This window comes from Rattus norvegicus, chromosome X (genome assembly GCF_021556685.1).
Source record: "Rattus norvegicus strain SHRSP/BbbUtx chromosome X, alternate assembly SHRSP_T2T, whole genome shotgun sequence".
Classification (NCBI taxonomy): domain Eukaryota; kingdom Metazoa; phylum Chordata; class Mammalia; order Rodentia; family Muridae; genus Rattus; species Rattus norvegicus.
Genome location: NC_141554.1, coordinates 159,816,412 through 159,841,162, shown reverse-complemented (window position 1 = coordinate 159,841,162; position 24,751 = coordinate 159,816,412). Strand labels below are relative to the sequence as shown.

General features: G+C 51.1%; 1 protein-coding gene across 8 annotated transcripts; it reads right to left on the bottom strand.

Annotated features, from left to right (window-relative positions):
• Positions 1 to 5,775: 5,775 nt before the first annotated feature.
• On the bottom strand, positions 5,776 to 23,080 carry LOC134484032 (X-linked lymphocyte-regulated protein 5C-like). Of its 8 annotated transcripts, none has more exons than XM_087601079.1 (9): positions 22,969 to 23,080; positions 12,846 to 12,982; positions 12,227 to 12,296; positions 11,285 to 11,319; positions 10,112 to 10,229; positions 9,286 to 9,385; positions 7,754 to 7,852; positions 6,274 to 6,378; positions 5,776 to 6,179 (listed from the first exon to the last, which is right to left on the bottom strand). In XM_087601079.1, the coding sequence occupies exons 2-9, from the start codon at positions 12,949 to 12,951 to the stop codon at positions 6,105 to 6,107; spliced, it is 708 nt and encodes a 235-aa protein (XP_087457205.1). In that variant the 5' UTR covers positions 12,952 to 12,982; positions 22,969 to 23,080; the 3' UTR covers positions 5,776 to 6,104. The 8 variants fall into 8 exon arrangements, with proteins under 8 accessions (XP_087457205.1, XP_087457210.1, XP_087457208.1 ...); XM_087601084.1 differs by having other exon boundaries at positions 12,227 to 12,293; positions 22,969 to 23,057; XM_087601082.1 differs by lacking the exon at positions 22,969 to 23,080 and adding an exon at positions 18,400 to 18,520.
• Between the last annotated feature and the right edge of the window lie 1,671 nt (positions 23,081 to 24,751).

The following is a 24,751-nucleotide window of genomic DNA, read 5'->3' as shown; positions in this document are numbered from 1 at the left end:
AAAAAAGGGAAGACCCCAAGTTTGAGACATATTATTTTACACAGACAATATTCCAAAAATATTCTATTCTGGCATCAAGTCACCTCTTGTATGAAAAACCGTCTAAAACCTAAAACTGCCTATGAGTCTTCCTAGTAGTTAGCAATCTCTGAACTAATGTATCTCCTTGATGGATGTGAAGTAATTCCAGGGACTTAGTTCCTAAAGTCTCCGAGTTTTATGCAGTCAATTTGAAAAGGTCACCAAAACCCACCCCCACTCTGGGAAAATGTAGCCTCTTAACTAGGCCTCTCCGAGATCCTATAAACAGGTCACCTAAGTTAGCATGGTGCTTCCTTCCTCGGCCACGGTAAGCCGGTGGAAGAGTTGACGCTTTATTGACTTCAAATGTACTTAACTGTCAACGAGACAGGTAACATGACTGCTGAAAATCACTGGATTTTAGAAAGGAGTTCGGAAGTAAATCGGCTATCATACCTTAAGGATGTGTTAACCTCAGAATAAAGTCAAGAAATGTGTTGCTTTGGGGAAGAGGTCATTTCTCTAGTTTTGATGGGAAGCAAAAGCCAGCAGATCCCTGCAAAGCTAATAAAAAGTAGATTTGACCACGAGGGACCTCCTGAAAATCTGCACTGTAGACATGTAGGAAGAGATCCAGGAAAACAAACAAACAAACAAACAAACAAACAAAGAAAACAGGTGATGTAAATAATCTTCCATCTACATGGGAACCCGGCTGAGACACGAATGCCCCTACATAGTCAACAAATCCCTTTGGCTACCTTTCCTCATGACTTTTCATACAAGCCGTCTTTTCAAATATGGCACGCATATTACAGTCTGGTTATGCAGTCCTCTGGACTTATGGAGTTTGACACCTTTCACTTGTTCAAACATAGAGCAGAGAATCATCATGAGTAGAATTGTGCACACGCGTTAATGCAGAAATGTACCTACGATGTTACCTTTAGAGCTTGTGTTTCCGAGCAAATGGACCAGACACAACACCTGGCTGGCTTGACAGCTTCCGGGACAAGCTTAACCAGGCCCTGGTTTCCACCACACACATTCCTGAGTCCCTACGGAGACAGAACACCTTCCTGGAGGGGGTTATCCTACAAAATCAGAACAGTCTGTACCTACTGACTGCTGAGGGACTGGCATTTTTTGGGAGGGGGGAGGAATGATGATATTTCTATGCCAGTGAACCTGGGCTGGTGGAATAATTCATACCAATGCCCATAGACCTTTGGCGAGATCTCCGGGGTGCACTATGCGACCAACACCCCTACCTCATGGTACTAAAACCCTCCGGTGCATTGGTTTCTCCCCTCCTTGGCTCATAACTGGCTACTGGAGCCTTAGGTGTCCAGGCATCCCTCCTCGTCCAATTTCTAAAGTGGCAGAGAAGTAGCATTGGAAAAGATCACTGCCAAGCAGTTTCAGGTTCAATAGCAAACCGTTCCCAACATAGAGGCTGAAGACTATGATGATACCTCCCCCCTCTACAAAACAAAGGGGGAGATGTGGGGCTGCAGAGACTTGGGGCTTGGGGAGCCAGTCCAGAGCAAGGGTGAGGTCGAGGGAGGCACGTCTCAACCCCGAATGCCTGATCCTGGGACCAGGAGGAGCAGGACTGTCTTCCTCCTTACTCTAGGACCCGTGTTTCCCAGGGGATGTAGCCTGTGCGACCTACCCCCACCTCCGTCACCCTTGAGGCAGTCACACAGCCAAGTGGCCAAGTTGCAGGTTTAACTCCCTCTCTGCCTATATAAGCACGAGTCCGGCACGCACCTTGAATTACTCTCAGTGCCAATGAAGCATCCCCACACCTCAGCCAATGATGTACACTCAGCCAGCATACCCCTACCCACTCCCCAAGGTTTATATAGAGAGCCCTTCTTAGCCCCCGTAAAGGAGAACTGTTTCACTGAAAACCATCTCAGAGAACGCTCTTTGTCCCCGGCATTCGCAGCTGCCGACCAAGTTCCTGCTGAAGCCACCTGGCCCAGTTAGGTAGGCTTCATTCCTCCCAGTGCTGCCCAGTGCATAACACCTGAACACCCCGAGGGCAGAAGCAATCCAGGACGGCAACAGACTGGTCATTTGTGTAGGTGCGTGATGGGCCCTGAAGGCACAAGTCCAAGCTAGTCTGCTCCACCAGGCCTGCATTAAGTGGTGTGAGGGCTTCAGTCATTTCTACTCCAACAAACAGCTTTAAGGCTGTGTGTCTGCTTCCTCCTGCTCCCTTCTTTCCACAGAGTTCCTTTTGTTATTCCTTTTGTATAAGCATACTTGCAGGTAAGCTTTCTGGGACTGGTGAAATGCTTGCACACCCAATCAATCCTAATTCTGCATTCTCCCATGTTTCTCCATTTCTGTTTCACATTTCCACTTAAGACTGAAAACATGACCCTCAGCTAATAAGGAACAGCCAACCACCTCCTGTGCACGAAGAGAAGCCTCTAGGCCGGCCACGTTTTCTGCTACTTCTCCCTCACACACACACCCCTCAAAAGGCCCACCACCACCTCCTCTCTGCCTGCTCTGAGTCCTTGGCTTTCCGTTGCTCTCCGTTCCGTTCCGTTCCGTTCCTTTCCTTTCCTTTTTTTTTTTTTTTTTTTGTGGTTCTTTTTTTCAGAGCTGGGGACCGAACCCAGGGCCTTGTGCTTCCTAGGCAAGCGCTCTACCACTGAGCTAAATCCCCAGCCCCTCCTTTCCTTTTTTAATGAAAAGAAATTGCTTGCCAAGGTGCATTCAGTTTACTCCTTTGTTCCTGTATGAGATACAAGGATCATTCTACTACAAACAGTGGGCCCCTGTTGCCGTGACTGTGTGGTTCTCTGTCCCACCTGGGCCTGCAAGGTACCTGTGACAATGAGCGTGCAGTCCTTCTTGCATTAGGTAGATCGCTCCAGACACAACCCCTGTTAATGGACAATTTTTCTGAGGCTATGTCCTCAGCTTACTGAGGTCTGGGCAGGTACTTGGCCACAGCCCTTTCACGATTCCTCAGCTGGGCAGGTAACTCTGGGATCAGGAGAATGTGACTGGCCCTGGACCCCGTAGCTGGTACGAGACTTGAGGTGAACAGCAGGGGAAAGCGACCCCGTCCTGTGTCTTACCCATTCCCATTCTGGTCCCTGGCTCTTCTACAGTCCCGTCTTCTTGACCTGCCCCAACAAGCTTCGGATCCTGGCTGACTGGCCACCAGTCCTCTAGTAGCCTAGGCCAGGGCCACCTACCTCCAGTTACCCATCCAGGTGACAGAACATAGCCATACTCCCCTGCAAGCCTCCTTCCCTCCCTTGGGGTGAGCAGCCATACCTAGTTATGCTCTACCTGCCTGGGTGTACATTTCTGGTTGCCTGGAAAGGTTTGAATGAACAATCTGGGGAGCTTGCCTGTGAGGTGGGCCCGGCAGGCCTGCATTCCTGACATGGTCCCAGCATAACCATGGACACAGGGGTCCTGAGCATGGGGGCCCATCAGGTGTGCATGAGTAGGACCCACAATAAGTGTGGTGCAAGTTGTGTGTCCATGTGAAAGTGACCCGAGGGGCCAGTGTGGGCCCTGCTTTGTTCTGACCCCTGTCGTCCCTGAAAGGTTTGGATCCATCCCAAACACTCTGACCCAACACTGAAACCGCAGCATCGGGCCCTTCAATATCCAGTTTTCCTCCTTGCCATCGTCACCCCACTGCCTTACTCAGAACCTTCCTTCTCAGAGAGGGAGCATACGCAACCAGTCGCTCTCTACTCCAAGAGTGTATCTGACTGGCTGAACAGGGCATATATGTTAGAAGAAGATCTAGCATGTGGGTATTCTTGGGATGGGCCTAGCACATGGCCATGTGAGTGGCAGGCATAGCAGGAATGTATGTCGGAGATGAGCACTGCAGGCTTGTGTGTGAGCCATACCCGAGAGGGGCCTAACAGGTGCGGACACAGGAGGCAGAGCAGATGAACGTGAGGGGAGTCCAGCAGGTGCTCACAAGGGAGGCTGGGCAGCATGCGCTTGCACTCATGAAGCAGGGAGCAACAGTCCCCATGAAGTAGGCCTTATGCAGGCATTCTGAGGCTTCTTGGCTATGACAGTTTAGAGCAGTAGTTCTTCACCTTCCAAATACAGTTCCTCAGGTTGTGGTGACCCCCACTCACCTATAAAGTTATTTTCATTGGTACTTCTAACTGTAATTTTGCTACTGGTATGAATAGTAATGCAAATCTCTCGAGTTTACCAATGGTCTTGGGTGACCTCAAGAAGTGAAAGGGTCCTTTGATCTCCAGAGGGTCACGGCCACTCTCAAAAGGTGCCATCTCCAGGTTGATCTCTCTAGTCCAGTGCAGGCACCGACAGTAATGGTACCCAGTCTCGTCTATCACCCTGCCACCACTGCGTCTCTCTTCCTCAATCTTACGTTCCTACACTCTCTGCAGTGACCCGTAAGACGACAGCTACTGTTCAGACCACTCTTCCCACTCCCTGTGAATGGAATTCTTCTCAAAGTTTCCCCGGTTCCACCACCCACCCTGAGTAAGATGGCCACAAGCCACTTCTTCTGGCTCATGAGTCACACAGCATTTTTAAAGGAGTGTTGGGTCTTAGGCTAGTGAAAGGTTCTTGAGTTCCCCAACCATTCCCCATTCAAACTCCTAGAGCAGGAGGAACCCTCTCGCACAGGCGATTACAAGCCTGAAGCTAGGATACATCAATGTGGTCCTTCTGAGAAATGAAAGATCTTGCTGGGGTTGGGGATTTAGGTCAGTGGTAGAGCGCTTGCCTCGCAAGTGCAAGACCCTGGGCTCAGTCACTGGCTCCAAAAAAGAAAAAAAAAGAAAAAAAAGAAAAAAGAAAAAGAAAGAAAGAAAGAGGGGAGGATGGGGAGGGGAACGCCCATAAAGAAGGGGAGGGGGAGGGGTTAGGGGGATGTTGGCCCAGAACCCGGGAAAGGGAATAACACTCGAAATGTAAATAAGAAATATTTAAGTTAATAAAAAAAGAAATACTCAATAAAAAAAGAAAGAAAGAAAGAAAGGAAGGAAGAAAGAAAGAAAGGAAGGAAGAAAGAAAGAGAAAGAAAGAAAGATCGATCGAGATCTTGCTGCTGTTCCAGAAGACTCAAGTTCAGGTACCCTCACGTATTTTGAGCAGCTCAAGACCACTTGTTTAACTCAAGCTCCAGGGGAACTGAGCCCCTCCTCTGGCCTTCTTGGGTACCGACATACACTTGGTATATGCTCACCAAGACTCAACAAGTACACACACTTTAAAAAAAAAAAGTTAAAAAACCCCAAATGTACTCAACACAGAGTCTACGCATTCGTCTTAATAGATACAGCACGCAGGGCAAGGGTAAGAGAATGACTCTGGAGTTAGACAAACGCACACACATGCAGGTGGAAGGATCTGAGGAATATTAAACAACTCTCTGAGGAGCACCCTAGAAAATGGTCTTGGTAAACCACCCATCCAAAACCCTGGACCCACAAACGCTTACACAGACACAGGTTGATAGGATGCTTTAAACCAAAGGTAATGGCAGGTATCTTTCAACCCGTGTTGAAGACAGCACTGAAATGAGTCTGGGTGTCTTTGGGAACTGCCACAGCCCCAGCCTAGCACATTAGGATCTGGCTCTGCTGTGGGAATCCTGTTCACAGTTTAGCACATCCGAGCACAGAAACGCCTGAGTTCAGCAAGTCCCAGCAAGTCCCAACTGCAACGGAACTGGGTCTGTGTGACCTCATGTATAAATGAAAGCATGCACAGCAAAACGGGTCCCATCTTTATTCACTTCTTCCTAAAGTAAGGTGACATTCACTTTGGGGAAGTGACAGAGAACCAACCACAAAATCAAATGACATTTGCTTCCAAAATGTAACTGCCGCTGCTACCGGGCAGAATGTATCTCCCTTGCTGTCGTGGGCCTGGACGTCCCACACTTAAGTGTTGCTACTCACAGAACTGCTGGGGGTTCCGTTAATGGTTAACAGTGTCAACTGTAACAAATAAGGGTAAAGGGAAAGGAGCTGCATCCACTACTACTAACTTCTTCTCAGCGTGGCTAATGCTCCCTTCCCTGTGCATCCTACGTGTGAGCTTCAGATGGTTTCTTCAGAGCAGTCATGGAACAGGGACTGAAGGTATGTTTGAACAACGGATACGTCTTGCTCTTGCTGTTTGAAAAATGGAGATTTAGAGGATCTTCATTTCATCTCTGCTAACAGGAAGCCAGCCCGAGGCGCACAGTGTTAAAGACACATGACTTACCGTTTCCACGATAACTCTGTCCTGCACCTTGGCGATTTCCTTCTCCACTTTAGTTTGCTGACTGCCAATGAAGGTTTTGCGGTGTTGACTCAAGTCCTTGGCTTTCTGAAACAAGCAACAACAAAAGAAGGTACTTGATCCTGGAGCCCTGAACTGACTGACACCTCGCCTCATTTAATCTCAAAAGCACCGACATTGCATATCCAAATGATCCCTGTCATGAATCAAAGTAAGAACAGTGGCTACTTCCTGTGCACCTATATGAACTCTCCACAAAAAGTTGCAGTGCCACAGTTGAGCTCAGTACCACTGTGAGACGAGAACAGCCTAAGTCACTTATCTCAGGAAACCGATGGATGAGCAGGTAAACGCCACCCAGAGCAGACATGGAAAGAGGCACAGGAACGTGCTGGAGACCCCCCAAGGTTTCCAGGGGTTAGGAACCATTCGTTCGCTGTGTCCACGGAATGTAATTTTCACAGAGAAGACACAGCATGCAATCGCATGCCCTTTTAAGCTAGGAAAAGCTGAAGTGAGCACTCGATCCCCTCTGATCATCTCTCAAAGAACATGTACAGAGGATGTACGTGGAGGATACACAGGAGAAAGAACCGTGTCACCTTCTGTCCACCAACCAAAAAATGCCTGTCCAGTCTCTGCCCTATTCCCAGGGCCCAGAGGACCTTAAGGGCATAGGGCGTGGGGTTGGGGATTTAGCTCAATGGTAGAGCGCTTGCCTAGCAAGCGCAAGACCCTGGGTTCGGTCCCCAGCTCTGAAAAAAAGAAAAAAGAAAAAAAAGGGGGGCATAGGGCGTGGACACTAGCTGAAAATGGGTGAGGAAGGAGAGCCTGCTGGACACGTGACTGAGGAGGACTGACAGGGCGACTTTGAGTGGTGAAATCATAGGATTTCCATAGGGAAGACAAGGCACAGGGAACTACCTGGGCCAAGAGCAGACTCAAAGCATGCACAGGGAACAGGAGTCACTTCAGGGGAAGCTGGAGAATGGGGAGGAGGAGGGAAGACAGGACAGAAGCAGCCAGTGGAGCTTTTGGAGGAAGGGTGTTTGCAGAGGACACAGGAAAGAGGGAGAATTAAGAAGGAAGGCCACTGGGAAATATGGAAGGGGTTTCAGGGCCCTGTTTCAGTAGGACAACTAACTCCTCAGAGCTGAGGTCTAGGGAAGTACAGAAGCCTGAGAGAAGCAGCAGAGGGCGATCAGGAGACCAAAGCTCCAGTCAGCAACTCCCATGCTAGCACACTCTCCCACTAAAGGTAAAGGTCATCAGTTTCCTGGGTTAAACAAAACCAAGCCTTTTTCTGACATGTGGGGCAAACATTCCAACGAGAATGGGATCACCAGTTTCAAAGCTAATTACTTTCCCCACAGATTGAGAAAGGGTCATTCTCCCTCCTGCTTTTATAGACACGTGGTGTGACATAAGGATGTGTTCTGTTCTCGAGTGCAATCTACCAGACCTTCAAAAATGTGTCACACATATCTTTGGCGTTTTCAAGCTTGGTTTCATGATCCGCTATAGCCGTCTGTAAAATCTTCATTTGCTTCTGAGTTAAAAACTAAAAAAAGAGGAAATCAATGATAAAGTGTCATACAATTGAGCATCCAACCCAGCTGCTTTCAGCAACTGCTTCCCGGGGTGTTTTGTGGGGTCTACCATTCATGATCAAGGTTGAAGACATGACCTTCGGTACCAAAAACAACCTGACAGGTGTCTGGCCGGTCACAGAGTGACACATTCTGTCACATCCGGGCAAAATTCACATGAACTAACTCCTCATTTTGAAATTAACATGAGATACATCTAATCTGTAGAACTCCCACCTCACCAAAATTAAGGACAAAACGTTCTACTGTGGCCCAGTTTTCATAACGTATTGGGATTCTTTGGTCAAACTCGATGGGCACAAAGATTGGCTTCCAAGCGAACCCATCTTTCCAAAAAGGTTTTTCACTAAACCTTCCTCACCTGTCAGTGACTCCCCACATGGTGACACCCCAAGAACTACATTATCAGCAAGATAAGAATGACAGAGAAGAAGAATAACCACCGTTATCCGCTCCTGTTTTCAAGCAATTGCACATCAAGAAAAAAAATTCAGAAGATGGAACCATTTACTTCTAGGAAACTAAGGCAGGAAAGTTAATGATTTTCCTGAGTTTTCTAAATGAGCAGCCCTCAGGACTTTGGCTATATCCCTGGGAGAATCGGTGGGTTCTAGAGAATATGTTCTTCACTGCCAGACTGGAATCAATCTCCATCTCCATCTCCCTCAGTACACCAGCCTCCGCTTCCCCACCTCTGGAAGTCAGAATCTCCAGAAGGCAGCTCCATCCTCCAGCAGGAAGAAAGAACCCCAGAGGCACCACAGACTACAGTACCTGTCCCCAAAACCCCATTCTCACCTCCAGGGAAAAGGTGACTCAGTCACCATCACAGGTCCATCACTGCATGGCAACCTTTTCCCTCTTCTCCTCTGGGGACAGGGCTGGGCTGAACTCCAACCACTGACACCCAAGTCTCCATCTGCCCTGCCACAGCCACAGCCACAGCCACAGCCACAGCCACAGCCACAGCCACAGCCACAGCCACAGCCACAGCCACATGGGTCCTCTGCATCCCTGATCCCTATGTCAGAAGGCTACTTGGGGCCCTCCCACTGTTTGGCATCTGCACCTTGGGGATCCTGAAGGCTCCCCGCTCAGGACACAATCCCATACCTTCCCCGGCACTCTGCAGACGCTACCTGCTCATCCCCAGATGTCCCCACCAACCTGGCTCCTCACCCATCATCACCCTCCTTGTCATCTCTCCACAGGGAAAAGAAACGAGTCAGGGAGGAAGGCCCATCTCTCCTCACCACACCCACCACCCTCCTTGTCTCCCTGAGCTCATGTCCTGTCCCTTCCCTCCAGACCTGCTGCACGAAACCCTGCCACCAGGGAACCTGCCACAGCAGAGGATGTGTTCCAAGCTGAGAGCACCACTCACGCTGAGGTGTTCTTCTTCATCCTTTGTTCTGTCCACCTCATCCAGCCACTTCTGGTGCAGGGACCCAAACGTTTCACAGTATATGGACTTAAGCTCCTCCCTGTAAAACACAGTACTGATTACAGAGCATGGTCACACAGGGTGCGGGCAAGCCAATGACACACACTCATCATTGGGAAACAGGAGCTCGGAGCAAAAGAGAAAGGGGGAGTAAATTACACTGACTCATGAGAGGTGAAATGTTGACACTCATTCCATAAGAATTTTGTCTTAAGCTTCTACCAGAGACATCATTTCACATGTCTTCCCTCTCAAACAGTGAGGGTGTATTAGCGTATGCTCTCCCAAGGTGGCAATTCTGGCTTAAAATGAGACTCATCTTCCCTTCCCCTTATGGAGTAACCTATACATTCTGAGAGGCTAAGTCCATGTCCTGAAGGCAACGTACCCTATGGGGTTTACAGACAGACAGAGCACACAGAACCCTTTCCCCACGTGGGGCTTACAAAAGAGAGCTCTGGTGATATCTCCTAATAGGGACAGTTTTGTGGACCACAGAGGACTGGCCCTCCTTACTAGAAGTGACCTGTACTGTTATCTGATAGGGGAGGAAAGGCAGTCTTGCCAGTCTTGAGCCTAACACAGCTCAGTTCCATAAAAGAGGGGTTCTCATTGGTTATGAAAAGGACCAGGTCATAGAGAAAAAGGCTGTGCTCTGGAAAACCCATCAGCTATCTGACTCTGGGCACCATCGAGATGGCAGACAGGATGACTTGGCTAGAGTAAAAGCTATACAGATCTCCTTTACCCGTGGTCACAATGTTACCTTGAGTTTTGCTGAGCTTTCAAAATACCCTGGAGGTTTTCATTCAGGCTTCTGAAAGAGGCATTTACATCCTTTTCAAACTGCTTCCTCTTTTCCCTAAGTAACCTGTTAACATCACCTATGCAAGAAGAGAAACGGCACTACCTCACATCACATATCCAGAGGAAGAAGTGCTTTTTCTTCCCAGAGACACCACCTACAGGATAATATGAAAACCTATGCATCTGTTGTCAGGTCTTGCTTTGCTTTTAAAGACGGGGCCTCTTGCAGCCTAGGCTGGCCTCAAACTTGGTATGTAACTGAGGCCATCCTCAAGTTCCTGATCCTGTCTCTACTTCTTAGGTGCTAGGAATACAGGCATGGGGCATCGAGCTCGACTAAAGAATGCCACTTGACAATCAATTTTCTGGACACTTCAAAACCCAAGCAGTTCTTCTGCACCAGAAAGAGCAGCGCTGTCAGACTTCCTTGCTTGTATGAACTGACTCTACATTGCTGGCTAAGAATTGATGATGGCTCTCTAGTAAAGTTGCCTTGGTCCACCGACACAAGTGAATAAAACCTGTCTTGGTTGGAGGGACACGTGGCACACCGACTTTTGTTACCTTGGACGACAGAAAACAAGCTAGTGTGGCATGCAGGAAGTGCACAAGCTATCTCGTTTTTCTGCCTGGTGCTGCCTTGGGAGGTCCCTACCAGGCTCGTAAATGTCTACAGACTAAAGGCGATTTTTACAAGCTCTCCTTTGGCACGGGTTTGTGGAGGAGAGCAACTTTGGAAAGCCAGAAAACTGATTTAATTCAGAACCTGACCAACAGCTGTTGAAATCTCACGTACCACTCCTGCAGCAAGTTAAAGAGCAGAGACTTATCTGCTCACCCATCACCTCTGATGACACTCTTCAGTGATGCAGGAAGCAGGAAGCAGGAAGCTCGAAGCTCTCCCAACAGCTTGGGTAACAGCTACAACATTTCCCCTGCTTACGGCAGCATCTTAAAAGTTAAGGTAAAGGTAACCCCTGAAGGCCAAAGGACAACTTCTTCTTCAGAAACATCCTGTGAGTCACTGAACTGTTCCAGAGTTCTGTTGTCTCTCAGCGACCACATTCTCAACCTGCATAAGTCGGAGGGTTGGAGAGAAACTTCTGGGACTACCAGACCTGCTCAAACCTACCTTTGAAATTCTGCATCCTCTTTGGAACAGGCTCCCTGTGGGAAAAATAACACAGAATCCTTAATTGAGGACAAACATCCGAAGTTTGCATCGAAGGAAAAGGAGAGGCTTGGTGTTTTGCGGAGGCTAAAGCTTATGTGGGATAAAGTCGGATTTTCCTCTCTTTGGGTCATTAATTTTATTCCTTTGTCCTTGTTTTCTTACCGAACCAAAGAGTCCTTTGCAGATACATATGGGTACCTGGCTAAGGGTCACTTCCTGGAGCACAAGTGACTGAAAGCCTACTGTATCCCCAGGAATCCCACCCAAAGCTGGGTTTGGGCGGCTCACAAAAACCACAACCCAGGTGTTCCCTGCCCAACTGCAGGCAGCTGCACAGAAGTTATCTCTTCTCCTCAAGAGGTGATTTTGTGCCTGCTGTGTTCCGGCAGCATAGCGGATTTTATACTAAATGGTTCCCAGAATCCGTTCAAGGGGAAGCAGAGGGTATCATAAAGGTGCGTACCCCCCCCCCCCGTGTGTCCAGCACTCCAGCCACATTCACTCTCCTCCTTCCTCGAGACCCTCCTGCTAGTCCTCCTCCATCACCCAGACAGTATCTCTTCAACTTTCATGCCAGGTATCATGTGCAACCTCCAGATTCTACCTCTCACCACCTCCCCTTGAGCCCTGCTAACCTTCCCCTCAACTGGGTATTGCCTGCCTCTTCCCAGTCTCCCCTCTGAGTTCGGGTCATATCATTTTCTGGACGTATTTGTAATCCAGGAACCCCAGAGGAGAGAAAACATGTGGCAGTAGTCTCTTTGAGGCTGGCCTATTTCACTTAGCACCACGTCCCCACTTAGACCCATTTTCCGGCACAGGGAACCTTTTGCTTTGTATACCTGCACACAACCACACTGAAACTACCTCATGGGGAAGGCTAGCCCTTTAAGACATCACCTGGCCTCTTTCAAGTCTGATCCTGAGGAAAGGCTGCCCATCTCACTGGTACCAACAGCTGGACTGTCTGCTGCGTTGAGAAGGAAGGAAAAACCGTTGCAAATGAAGCATGCTGTTCTCATCATCCTGCATGGGAAACAGCTCCACTCTCTAGTTGGTTGAGCCCATGTCCAAAACATGGGTTTGGAAGCAGTCTTCCCGGAACTCATGCCCCTCACCCACCCCAGCCCCACAGGTGAAACTCAGCTTGTCCCGAGTCTAGGGACAGCAGATACATGTGTGTACACGCCTTACGAGAAAATTCCCTGTGACCCCCGGGCTTCTTCAGAGGCATGCTGGCCAAGACCAGTGTCTCTGGGAGCCTTGTATCTATGCCATGGGCTGAGAATGTCCGGTGAGGACCAAACCCCAGACAGAGCATGCTTGAGAATCCGAGGTCAGAGTCTGAATCTCAATCGCCCTGCCCTCTGTGCTCCGCACTCCCACCACCGCAGCCTGCCCAGCCGCAATACCATGGAATGGCCTGATTAGCAACAGACTGCCCCCATGTTCCATGTGCCAAGTAGTAGAGCATCCCCAAGGTTGGACCCAGACCCCTAAGCCCTGTATCGGTTATTACCAGGATTGGCTGCAACTGGATTCCTCGAGTCATCTGATGGGAGGGTCTTATCTACCCTCGGGCGCTTGGCACTTTTCTTCATGGCCTTCTGCTCCTTGCTTGACATGGCTGGAGCCTTCCTGGGTCAGATGGGATTCCTGAAATGTTGGTATGCACAGACAGCATAAAGATGCTGAATTTCATGACGCTCAATGAAAACAGGGACCAGGGCTCCAGAGGCTGTGGCCATGTGTGCTGGCACTTGTGCTGGAGCAAAGAGGAGGTGGAAGGGTGACATCAATATCCCGCAAGGTCTAATCACATCCTCTCCCATTTTTTTCCCCTGGCTGAATGCAGAGCTCTCTACAACCCAGAAGCTCTTTCTCCTGGTTTCCTGTCACCAGGGTAAGACAAGCTGGGCTAGACCCCAAGCCAAGTGATCCAATATTGCTGTCTAGTCACAAACACCAATCTTCCAATGGCCAATGAGGTCACTGGAGCCGTGCCCTGGCAAGCAATGGTCGAGGGTCAGGTGACATTCCTTTTTTTTTTTTTCCCCTGGAGCTGGGGACCGAACCCAGGGCCTTGCGCTCCCTAGGCAAGCGCTCTACCACTGAGCTAAATCCCCAACCCCCTTCAGGTGACATTCCTACCCACTCTCAGTCTAGATGCTTCGGAAGAACGACAGAAACCCAGGCCTCCAGGAAGAGACCCAGAGGATACACTGGAGGCAAATGCAGAGCTTCCCCAGTATACTCATCCAAGATGACACACAGCCTGTGGAGGGCATGAAGTCTCTGTGCTCACAGACAAGGACTACAGAAACCAGGGATGTGAAGGCTGCAGGCAGGCTCGTGTCATCAACAGAAGAAATGTATATGCCTCTTTTCCACCCAGAACGCTGGATAGTGGATGTTGTTAACAGCCTGGTGGTCACTGCCACCTGTGGTGGGTCAGGTCACACCTGAACACCCTGAATTTTAAGTTTATCTCAGACTCCCCCCTCCCCCCTCCCCCCTCCCGCAGAGCTGCATCATTAGTTTCCTTTGTCAGTCAGTAAAACCCTGTGAGACATGGGGCACTGTTTCACCAGACAAAATCTGGGAAGGTTGAGCAGATACAGAAACCCTGGTAAATTCTCGTACAGGAGAATGGGAGGGCTTTTCATCTACTACTCGTACCCGGTTCCTGTCCTGGAACATGTGACCGTGACCCTCCCCACCCCACCCCCAAGTATCTTGACCACTAGTCCCATAGCACAGAACACCTGAGTTCTCCATGCTAATGAGGTATCTAGATGGACTGGCCCCTTCACCAACATTCCTTTCTGCAAAACGTATTCAATCTCTGGTCCACCCTGAGTGAATCACCTGAACCCATTTTCCACGATGAATAAGCAACAAACAGTTTGGACAAGCAAACTGATTGTCTCATCAAGGAACCGCTGTGAGGGGAAGTCCTTTTTTTCTTCTTCCCCCCCCCCCCCCCGGAGCTGGGGATCGAACTCGGGGCCTTGCACTTGCTAGGCAAGCGCCCTACCACTGAGCTAAATCCCCAACCCCTGTGAGGGGAAGTCTTAGTCATGCCCAGCCCCTGCCTTCTAAGTCTCCTGCAAAAGGCCCCTCTGACCTTTGGACAAGAACACTCGCCCCTGAGCTAAGCCAGAGTTGCCCCTCCCCCTGTCCCTGTCCCTGGGCTCAAAACTGGCTTGTGCAGCCCCCCCCCCTTTCCAAACTCTACCTTATTTATTCCCAGTGGGGACTAGAAGACTGGGAGTTGGGGAATCCCTCTCTCATGAGGTTCAGCCTTCCCCTCCCCCCAGTCTTTCTCACCCGGGCTGGGGCCCCCATCTTAGGCTACATTCCCAGACCTTTGCCTCTCCTTGAGTCTGCCTGAGCAGCGTTCACACACCCCAGCTGCGAGGTGGAATGCAGACCCCCAGAACCCTCCCTCCCTTAGGGAAGGGATGTCAAAACGTGCTTTATGGCCTAGTGACCTCCACACTATCTGTAGGACTGAAACCACACCAGATCCTAGGCCCCCAAGTTGCAGAATGCATCCTCAAGGTAGGTGTCACCTATACTTTGCTTTCCGTGTAGTTAGGCTCCAATTAGTCCAATTGGGCTTCCATGTAGTCATTCTCCACACGGAACTGAGATTAACTCTTTCTACGGAACTTTTCCTTCCCACAATTGCATGGTACTTAAATATGTCTAAAATAAACTTCCCAGGGGTGAGAGTCTAGTAGCTCGAACCAACACAGGCTAAGACATACTGGATCGGATTTCCTTCTTGTCCCTTGCAGTTCATTTCCATGCCTACAGTAGAGCCTGGAGGGACCCTTATAATGGTTCACACTTTTCGGTGGTAAGCTGCAGCCCCCCAGGACCCTTCTGTTTGCACCTGCACCTCACCTCCTGGGCCCAGCTTGGATGTACCATGCCTGAGCCTGATCTCACCCTCCACACTCTGACAGTTTCCACAACAATGGACTTCAAGGAGGCCTCCTCTAGTAACCAGTCACCCACCAGACGGTCCTAATCAAACACCCCCCTCCCGCCAGAAACCTCTTTCACTTTAGAGGACTCTAACGCCTACCCATGCCTGCCTCCAGAATCCTGCTCTCTGATTGTGTGGAACAGCACCTGTGCAGGAGAACGGCCCCAGCATGTGGACCCAGCTGGCACAAGTACATCAGAGAGGCCCATGGCATGCGTGGTATGTGATATGGGCAAGGAACGAGTGCCCAGCAGGTGAACATGAATCGGTCTGGCCGTGTATGAGGCCCCTCGGCGAATTCACGTAGTTGTGGCTAGCCCAACAGGCACACTGTGATAGCCTGTGGTGAGCGCCGAGCACTCATCTTTGGTCCAGGCAGACCGTGCAGAGAGGAATGGGTGGCCTGGGAGCACCATACAGACACACAAGGTAACACTTTGGAGGTCCTCACGCAAGGGATAGATCCAAGAGTCAACACATGCCTGGCTTGGGCCCTGCAGCAGCCATGTGTGGAAGGGCCCGACGGACATCTCAAATATTGACAGACATCCCCATCATAATAGGGCCCAAGGCTGAGCCTCAGTGTATGCAGAGGTCCAGCACTGACCAAAGCGTACACACGGATCAATGGGGATCTTCCGTGTCCCCCCTCCCTCAACACCCATCCCTCACTCTGTTCCTCACACACCTTCAAGGACCAGCAGCAGAGGTCAGGATTCTTTCTAGTCCCTGGCAGAAGTATGCTTTTCAGAAATCACTTCAACCAGGGAACTGACACCTCGAGGTCGTGCTCCATGCCACAGCCAAGCACCGTGGCGCATGGCTGACTCTCTTTGTGGAACCATCAGAGCAGGGACCCACTTGGATTGGGACCCACTTGGATTAGGTGACAGCCTTCTTCCCCTCAGAGGCTTACCTGACCTAGCTAGGTCCCATTTCCCTGAATGGGATGACTTCTGATTCTGTGCAACAGCATGAAGGGATGTATGAGCCTGGTCCAAGGTGCTAGAGGGTGAGACCCATCTGGCAATCAAGCATGTGTGATTTGGGCTTGCAGCTCTACATGACTAAACTGTGGGACTGCAGTAGCAAGGGCTGGAAGGGACTGGAACTATGCCCCTTACCGTGTGCCCTTTTAAATGGACCTGCCTTTCATGGCCTCCACCTGACCACATGTCAGGAGTCAGCTCAGAGTAGAAAAAGGACTCATGGGAAAGCCCCCCACCCCTTTCTCTCTCCACACCACATGCTGTCCTGGCCCACCTCTCTAAGGCCCTGCAGTCCTGACAAAGCTTTCCCAGACCACCCAACTGGGCCTCCTTGCAGTCACAGTCAGAAGTGAAGCTCTGGCTGCTTCGGGCTACCTTGGGTCCCAATACCTCTTCAGAAACTTAGGTGGACAGGATTCACGATGATGCCCCGATACCGTCCTTTCCCAAGAAAGGGGCGGGGGGTCGTGCCTACCTAGGCTTCCCACAAAATAAGCATCTCTGCATCTGGAAAAGCAAGCATGACAACTGAGGGTGTGGAGGACCTGGAGTGGGGCAGGCTGAAAGGGAGGGGAGGGGAGGGGTGGGGCAGGATGTTGAGCTTGCACACTTGTGGGCCTAAAGCAGCTTAAACAGCACTGGTGAACAGGAAACAGTGGCCCTGACAAACCTTTCCAGACTGAACTCTGGGGCCTTTTCAAGTTCCATAAGGAATTCGAGAAGTCACCTCCTGCACTACTGTAGTTAACAAGGTACCCCAGTCACTCAGCAAGGGAAACATGTTTCACAGCAATTCCACAAAATCCCTCTTCCCGTGGAGGGTAGTACAAGCTACTGAGACATCACTTCCGGAAGTATACTACTATGGGGCCTGATACCTAGTAACTGAGCAAGGGAAATAAACACACCTAAAATCCCCCCCAGGGGTTGGGGATTTGGCTCAGTGGCAGAGCGCTTGCCTAGGAAGCGCAAGGCCCTGGGTTCGGTCCCCAGCTCCGGAAAAAAAGAACCAAAAAAAAAAAAAAATCCCCCCAAACCCCTGTTGCCCTTGTTATCTTGTAGCCAGTGAGACATCACATCCAAAATTGTACTACTGTGTGACCCGATGTCTAGAAACTCACCTAGGGAAATACACCTTCTAACAATCCCCCCAAACCTCTCTTGCTCTCCAGGGTAGTCACAGCTAGTGAGAAGTCGCTTGAAGACATGTACTACCGTGGGTCCCGCTATCTTGTCACTCAGCAAGGAAAATAAGCGCCCCCCCCCCCCGTCCCCAGCTGCCCTCCAGGGTGGTCACCGCTTGTGAGGCGTCATGTTCCGAAATGCATTGCCACGTGTCTCGGGATGCACAGGCACTGAGCAAGGAAAACAGCCCCAAAGCCGTGCCCAAAATGTGCTCTTAGCCTGGACGGTGGCAAAAGCTTAATAAGGAGACATCCTTTCTGGGAGTGTTCTAGCACAGGACTCAGGAACCCTTGTCTCCCAGCTAGGAAAAACCTCCTCACAGCAGTCTCCCTTAAGGGTGTCACAGCCAGTGAGAAGTCAGCTGCAGCAGTATACCGCTGAGGGTGCCCGATATCTCACCACCCTAGGGACGGACATTCACCCCCTACAATCCCGCCAACCCACTCTGATCCTCTGCAGTGTGCAGGGCTATTGGCCGTCACTTCTCCCAGCTGGGTAAATGCATCTCCTACAATACTCCAAAACCCACTTACACTCGAGAGTGGAAACGACTTTCCGACATCACTTACTCAAGCGTTTAACCTTGAGTTTCAGGGAACCTTGTAGCCCAGCTAGGGTATCACTCCTCCCACAGTTCCCCCGAACTCCTCGTACCGTCGAACCTTCGAGAGTGGGAACGACTGTTGGACACCACTTCCGGGAGGGTGAAACTGGGGTCTCGCGATATCTTGTAGCCCAGCTGGGGAATTACACCTCGCACACTCCCCACAAACCCCTCTTACCCTCGAAGGGGTGGTCGCAGTACTTTGCCACCCCTTAAGGAAGGCTTTTGCACTGGGTCTTGTGATCCCTTTTCGCTCTACTACAGAGATACACCTCGTACAATCCCCAACCCCTCTTACCCTCGAGAGAAGGCTAAACTATCAGAAGTCAACTCCGGAAGGGTTTTACCTCGGCCCTTGTGAAACCCTGTCGCTGGATATACACTTACACCTGCCACAGTCCCCCCAACCCCACCTACCCTGGAGAGTGGGCACGGCTTTTGAACGTCACTTCCGACGGGTTTTACCTTGGGTCTCGCGATACCTGGTGGCTCAGCTATCGAAATGCACCTCCTAAGAGCCCACAAACCCCACTCACCCTCGAGGGTGGGCAGTGTCATTGGAGATCACTTCCGGAAGGGTTCCAGCTGGGGTCTCGCGATATCTTGTTCCTCAGCTAGGGAATTACACCTCCCACAGAATCCCCAACGCCCCCACCCCCACCCCAAGCCTCCAGAGTGTACTGGGTGAGGGGGCCGATGCTTCCCGGAGGGTATTGCCTTATGTCTCAGGGTGCCTTGTCGCTCAGCTAGGGGATTTACACCTCCTACAATCCCACCAAGCCCATCTTTCCCTCGGGGGAGGCCACAGCTAGTGCGAAGTCACTTCCGGAAGTGCTGGGCCACGATGGAAAATGTGTGCACATGCATGAGATTTGCCAATCTGGTCCCAGGCAGAGGCCACCTGGCAGTCACTCATGTGGGACTTGGGGCCGGGGGCTGGGCGTGTGTCAATAAAACCATCGCCGTGTTGAGGTTTTCAAGGGACCTGAAGAACCCACGCCGCTTTCAAAGAGCCCTAGTAGACACCCAGCCTCAGAGAACTTCTGCAGTACCCAGACACCCTAGAAAGATCCACGCAGAAGGTCCCACGTCTTTCCCCAAGCAAACCTCCTGCCCGGTTCACTCCTCCCAGTCCCTGCGACCCTCGCAAGATGTCGTCAGACGGTCCTCTGGGGTCTAGGTCACTCGGTGTGGAATTCGAGCACCAGACATCACCTCAGGGAGGCTACCCCGGTTCCTAATATCTGGTCACTCACCTAGAAGAACACACCTCACCACGGTTGCCCTGCTTCGCCTGGAGGGTGGTCAACGTTGGTTGGCCCTCACTTCTAGAGAGTATTCGACCTTTGCGGAGAAGCATGGGTGCGAATGAGTGCTCCTGCCCAGTCCTTGTATTTAGATAAGCTTGTTGGGGGTTCAGGAATGGCCAGACGAACCATGTGAACACTGATCTCATTTAAGTAAGAACAGTTTATGGAACACACAGCCCGATGCTGGTCAGACCAGGAACATAACTCAGAATTATCTGAACTATGACAACGGATATATTTTTTCCCCGTCAGCTTATAAAGGAAAAGAAAATCTGCAAAACCCACGACGAGTTCATACGCAAGTGTAGGAAGTGCTGCCTGGTGGTCAGCTCTGACTCGAGATATTTTAAACACAACGACTCATGTTGACCTTTGATTTGGTGGGTCTTACGTAAAGCGTCCTGGAATTTCTTAAGATTAGCAGACCTCATACAGAACATTCGGAACATACAGAACAAATCAGGCTGTGTGGCCAGCATGTCCTTGCTCTGAGGCAAGTCACTTCTCCGTGTCAGTGACTGGCAGGCACGTTAAAGCAACAATATGAAGATAGCTGGTACTCATGGAACAAGAGGGGTACAGCTACTCTGCGTGTGGGGGATGAGACCATAACAGGCCCACCAGCAGCCCTGCGTTTGTAAACAGGAAACGGTGCCCTTGAGGCCTGGCAGGACCCGAAACACCCATAGACCTGTTTTGAGTAGGCCCAACTGTGGAAGTGTGGACCTGGATGACTGTCTGCTGTGCCCAAGGACGTCTTCAGACAGGGCCACGTGGAAGATCCCTAGTCCTTCTACAAGCACACGTGCTGTCCTGCCCACCCTTCTCAGTCCCTGCTTCTTCATATCAAAGCTTTCCCACACCACCCTTCCCCTCCTCCTCCACTCCACTGTGGAATTCAGGCTCCCGCTGGACCTTTGCCTCAGGACTCTCCTGGGTCTCAGTACCTAATTGCTCACCTACTGGGACACACATAGCCCACCACAATCCCTGAGACCCCGTTTCTCCTCCTGGGAGGTCCCAGGTCTTCCTCATATCCTCTTGCCCTGTGGAAAACCATGTCTGCCCTGTGTGAGCCTGGCCAATGATGCTGCATCTCGCACCCCTCTGCCATAGCCAGCACGCCCCGTAAATGCGCAAGATTGACTTGAGTTTCGGCTGTCCGTGCAGAAACTGGGATCGCACCTAGGAAGGGCCTAATGTGCCCGGAACACCTCCGCTGCCTGTTTTTCAGTCCCCCCTTAAAGTCTGACTTCACAGAACCTGTTTGTGTTCTGAGACCCCAGGCTTTGTGCACGCATGGATGCTGTGGTGGTGAAGCATGGACGACACAGGCCCACAGCCCTTTTGGGAGGACCAGGCCAGTAGGACCATGAAGTTTTCGTGCCAGACAGCAGGATGCGTGGACCTGTGCAGAATCGCGGGGGCACACAAAGGGCCCTGTGGAAGGGTCCCTTGTCTCTGCAGGGGCAGACGTGCTGTCCCTACACACACGCCCCTTACCAGTCCCTAGCACCTTGACAAAGCTCTCCAAGGATGGCCCTCTGGGCTTTGTCCACTCCAGGGTGGACTTGAGGCCCATGGCATCACCTCATTGGCCCTAATACCTTGTTGCTCAGCTATTCAGGCATCCTTTCAGGACAATCACCTGCGACCCTCCTTTCCCAGGGTTAGTGCTCACATGCAGATGCCGGCCTTTCCTAGGTGACTTCCCAGTTTGTGCATGCCCAACTGAAAGCTCCAAGCCATGCATGAGACTGGATGAAGTGACACCCACCAAACAATCACAGGACTGTAATTTGAGACTTGAAGATGATGTGCGTGCTGGACCGGTGTCTGTGGTCGTGCCTGCACACTGGGCCGCAGTGAGCCCCTCCTGTCTAACCATCGCTCGTGGCTGCTACTCCAGAGGACCCAGGTGTCCGTCCAGTGAGGACTGCAAAAGTACACAAGGGGCAGGGCCCCCTTCCTTTTCGCCTTCAAGAGCTTTGTCTGATCTAAAGGACAACTGAGACTCCTGGCTATCACTGTATTGTTCCCCTCCGGCTCTGACACTTCATGGTCCTACTGTCTTCCCCCAAGGGCTGGGGATCTATGTTGACCACGTTTCACCACCACATCATCTGTGCATGCATGAAGCATGGGGGCTCAGAACACGTGTTCCGTGGAGTCAGGCCTTGGGAGATGCAAGAAACATACAAGAGAGGCAGTTAAATCCAGCCAGCCTCCACCTGACTATTTAGGAAGGAGATTAAGAATTACTGTGAAGGCTCCGGTGCTGTGTGTGTTTGGGGTTTGGGGAATCTACGTGTCTATCAAGATGAGAAATGTTCCATCAGCCCAGCACGGGGTCAATCCACCCCTCCTAGGTAAGTGCCACTTCCCTGTACAGAGGCATTCAAGCCGATATAGGCATGACAAAGCTCAAGGCAGCCCAAATCGCAGTGGAAAAGTCCCGAATTAGCCCTCACGATGAAGAGATGAGCCGAGCATGCTACAAACACAGAGCAGAATACCTCAGAAGGAAATCACCGTCACTTTACAGGCATTGGAAGCATTTTCAGTGAAATCACTCTGACCAAAGTCACTCTGTGTAAGGATCTGTATATATGCCATGAGCAGAGTAGAAAAACCCTGAAGAGGTGTCTGTCCAAACTGGTGTCATCTATTCTGGTGACATCTCACTGGATGAAGGCATGGCTGCCTAGAGTGGCAGGCGTGTCTTGGGACAGCTTAGTGGAACACAATTTCCTCTGTGCCTGCGGAAGGGGGTGGGTGTGCATGTATGCTCGTGTGTGTGTGTGTGTGTGTGTGTGTCCATGTATGATTGTGTATGCTTGTGTGTGTGTGTGCGCGCGCGTGCGTGTGAGTGAGTGTGTGAGTGAGTGTGTGAGTGTGTGTGTGTGTGTGTGTGAGTGGTGTGTGTGTGAGTGTGTGTGTGTGTGTGTGTGTGTGTATACATACTCTTGCATACCTACACGTACGCTCCTGTGTATGTGTGCATGCCTTGTGGGTGGTGGTGGCGGTTTGAATGAGAAATCTTCTGCAGTCTGGGGCATTTGCATTCTTGCTTCCTAGTAGATGGTGCTACTTTGGGTAGGCTTGGGAGGTGTGGCACTGCTGGAGGAAATGTGTCACTGGGGGTGAGGGGGGTGCTTTGAGGTTTCCCAAGCCCCCTGCCATTTGAAGTTGACTCTCTCCGCTTCCTCCTTGAGATGCAGGATGGATTTTTTGATGCCGCTGCCACCTGAACTCCTGTGCTGTTTTCTATCCTGTGGAGGTCTATGGTCCTCCACGTTTCCTGCCGAGTGATCCGGAATGCTTATTTGCGTCAGGAGAAACAGACAAAGTGCCCGCCTTCCTAATTCTGGCAGGGGAAAGGGGAACAAAAGGCGGCCCTCTCAGAGGTGGGCCCTGCTCTCCTTATTTTAGAAGGCAGGAGGACGGAAACTGGGATCTCTTGTCTTGCCTCATCCCAGACCCTCTGTGGTCAAATCTAAGGCTGGGCACCCTGGAACGGCAGTATCACCTTTTGTACTGTTTGCACCCTTACTTACTTTCATGTGTGCAGCTGCAGGGGATGGTGGGAGAAGCAGGTGACAGGGATGTAAGTGAACAGTCAGCCTCCCGGGTGGGTGGATTAGTACTTCCTGATTTCCTCAGAGAACTGGCTACTAGGAGAGAATGTTTTCCCGATGACACTGTGGTTGCCATGACAACGGGGACAAGCCATTCTTTCCTGGTTACAGATAGGTTTGAGAAGGACACTCACAGACTGGAGGGGTGGAGTGACTAGACAGACATGCAAAGCGCGTAGGTAGGTGCCTGCAGCCAACCTGAGTGTGAGAGCTGAGTCTGCGAGTGTACCTTGGGAGCGTCTGTGCTCTTCCCCGGGACAGGGAAGGTTCTCACCACTACTGTTTGAAGAGAAGCCCCAAGGACTGGCTGCTCACTGAGCCCTGTCCCTTTGTCCTCAGGTGACACTTCTTTGCTGCTAGCTTTATCTTTTCAGCCCCTGAGCGCATAGTTCGCCATGTAAACGGACACCTCCCTCTCTGTTTGGCAATGATTGTCACATGTGCTCTTCTTGACAGGATGACCCTGTTTGTGTGACAGCACCTCACCCTGGATAGTTGCGATCCTGCCCGGCCCGGCCCCGTGTTGTCTGAGAGAGAAGCTGGGAGGCATTTAAGGAGGAGGTAAACATGGATGGGCAGACTCAGGGTGCGGGTGGGGGAAACCTGCAGTTCCCTTGGTGTGCCCCTGGAGAATGGTTGAAGCCCAGTGGTGACTTCTTGGCCTGGAGACCTGACACAGGGAGTAAAAAATGCCTCCCAAAGACAGCTAGCTGCCTCTAAACTGGCCACTAGTTGCACTTAGACAGACCAGAGGGAGATAAAAATCAGTGTGGCATCAACACCCAAGGAAGGGGCAGAGTTTGTTCCTTCTGCAGGTATTAGTTAGAGTCTGTGTCTCAGTCTTTACTGTGCTCACCTCACGGTTGGGTGAAGAAGCCTCAGCTGGGTTTTACACGGTGTGTGGCTGGGGCTGCTCTCTGGCCCGCCAGCACATCTGGATCACCCTGTGTATCTCTGCCCCCAGCCTGTGAGCAATATGCGTTGTAGTACACTTCTTGCACCCACCCTCTCGTCAAACTGTCCCCTTGCCTGCCTGTCTTACCACAGGGAGGGAAGCCATTGTTCCCCAACTGGAGAAAATGTGAAAAGAGGGTTTGTGTGCAAGTTCTTGATAGAAGGCCTTTGGTCCCCGGGCCAAGGTGTGTGTTGAGACGGGGATCTCCGGATTCCACCTCCCAAACGTCTCTGCGTGTCCCTGGGGAGGATGGTGTGCCCTTTTCACCAGAAAGGTAGAGGCAGGCGGCAATACTGCTAACGTCTAACCAGGATGCAGGAAACATAAGGACGATTATGTACCCAGGAGCGATAGGCATACACAGAGGGAATACTCACCGGGGAGAGCGTGGACTGATAGGAGCACAGACACATTTCTTTAGGACTGGGTTCCAGAGGCTGGACGCACACCCTGGTTTGTGGGCTTGAACACATGGCTGGTATTCCCAGGCACGTTTTCTAACTGAAGAAGTATATGGGGCTGAGAATGCCCGGCTTGGGAGAAGCAGAAGCACGCCCAAGGCCTTCGCAGGGTAGTAGAAAGCGTGGACTCTATAGGTGTGACTCGGGCGACCGTGGTTTCTAAGGGCACCCTGTGAGCCATGGTGCCTGGATGGTGGAGAGGCACGGTTGGACGGGGTTCGTTTTGCCTAGCTGGAAAGAATGTGCGAGGAAGGGCCAGCAGAAGGCAGCCTAAAAGTAACTGAGG

Excerpts from the sequence above, each read along its gene's own strand:
- LOC134484032 (XM_087601079.1), bottom strand. The coding sequence starts at position 12,951 with ATGTCAAGCAAGGAGCAGAAGGCCATGAAGAAAAGTGCCAAGCGCCCG. Across the intron at positions 12,297-12,845 it reads TCCAGTTGCAGCCAATCCTG|CAGACAGTCCAGCTGTTGGT; the intron begins GTAATAACCGAT and ends TTCTCAACGCAG. Across the intron at positions 10,230-11,284 it reads GAGGATGCAGAATTTCAAAG|GTGATGTTAACAGGTTACTT; the intron begins GTAGGTTTGAGC and ends CTTCTTGCATAG.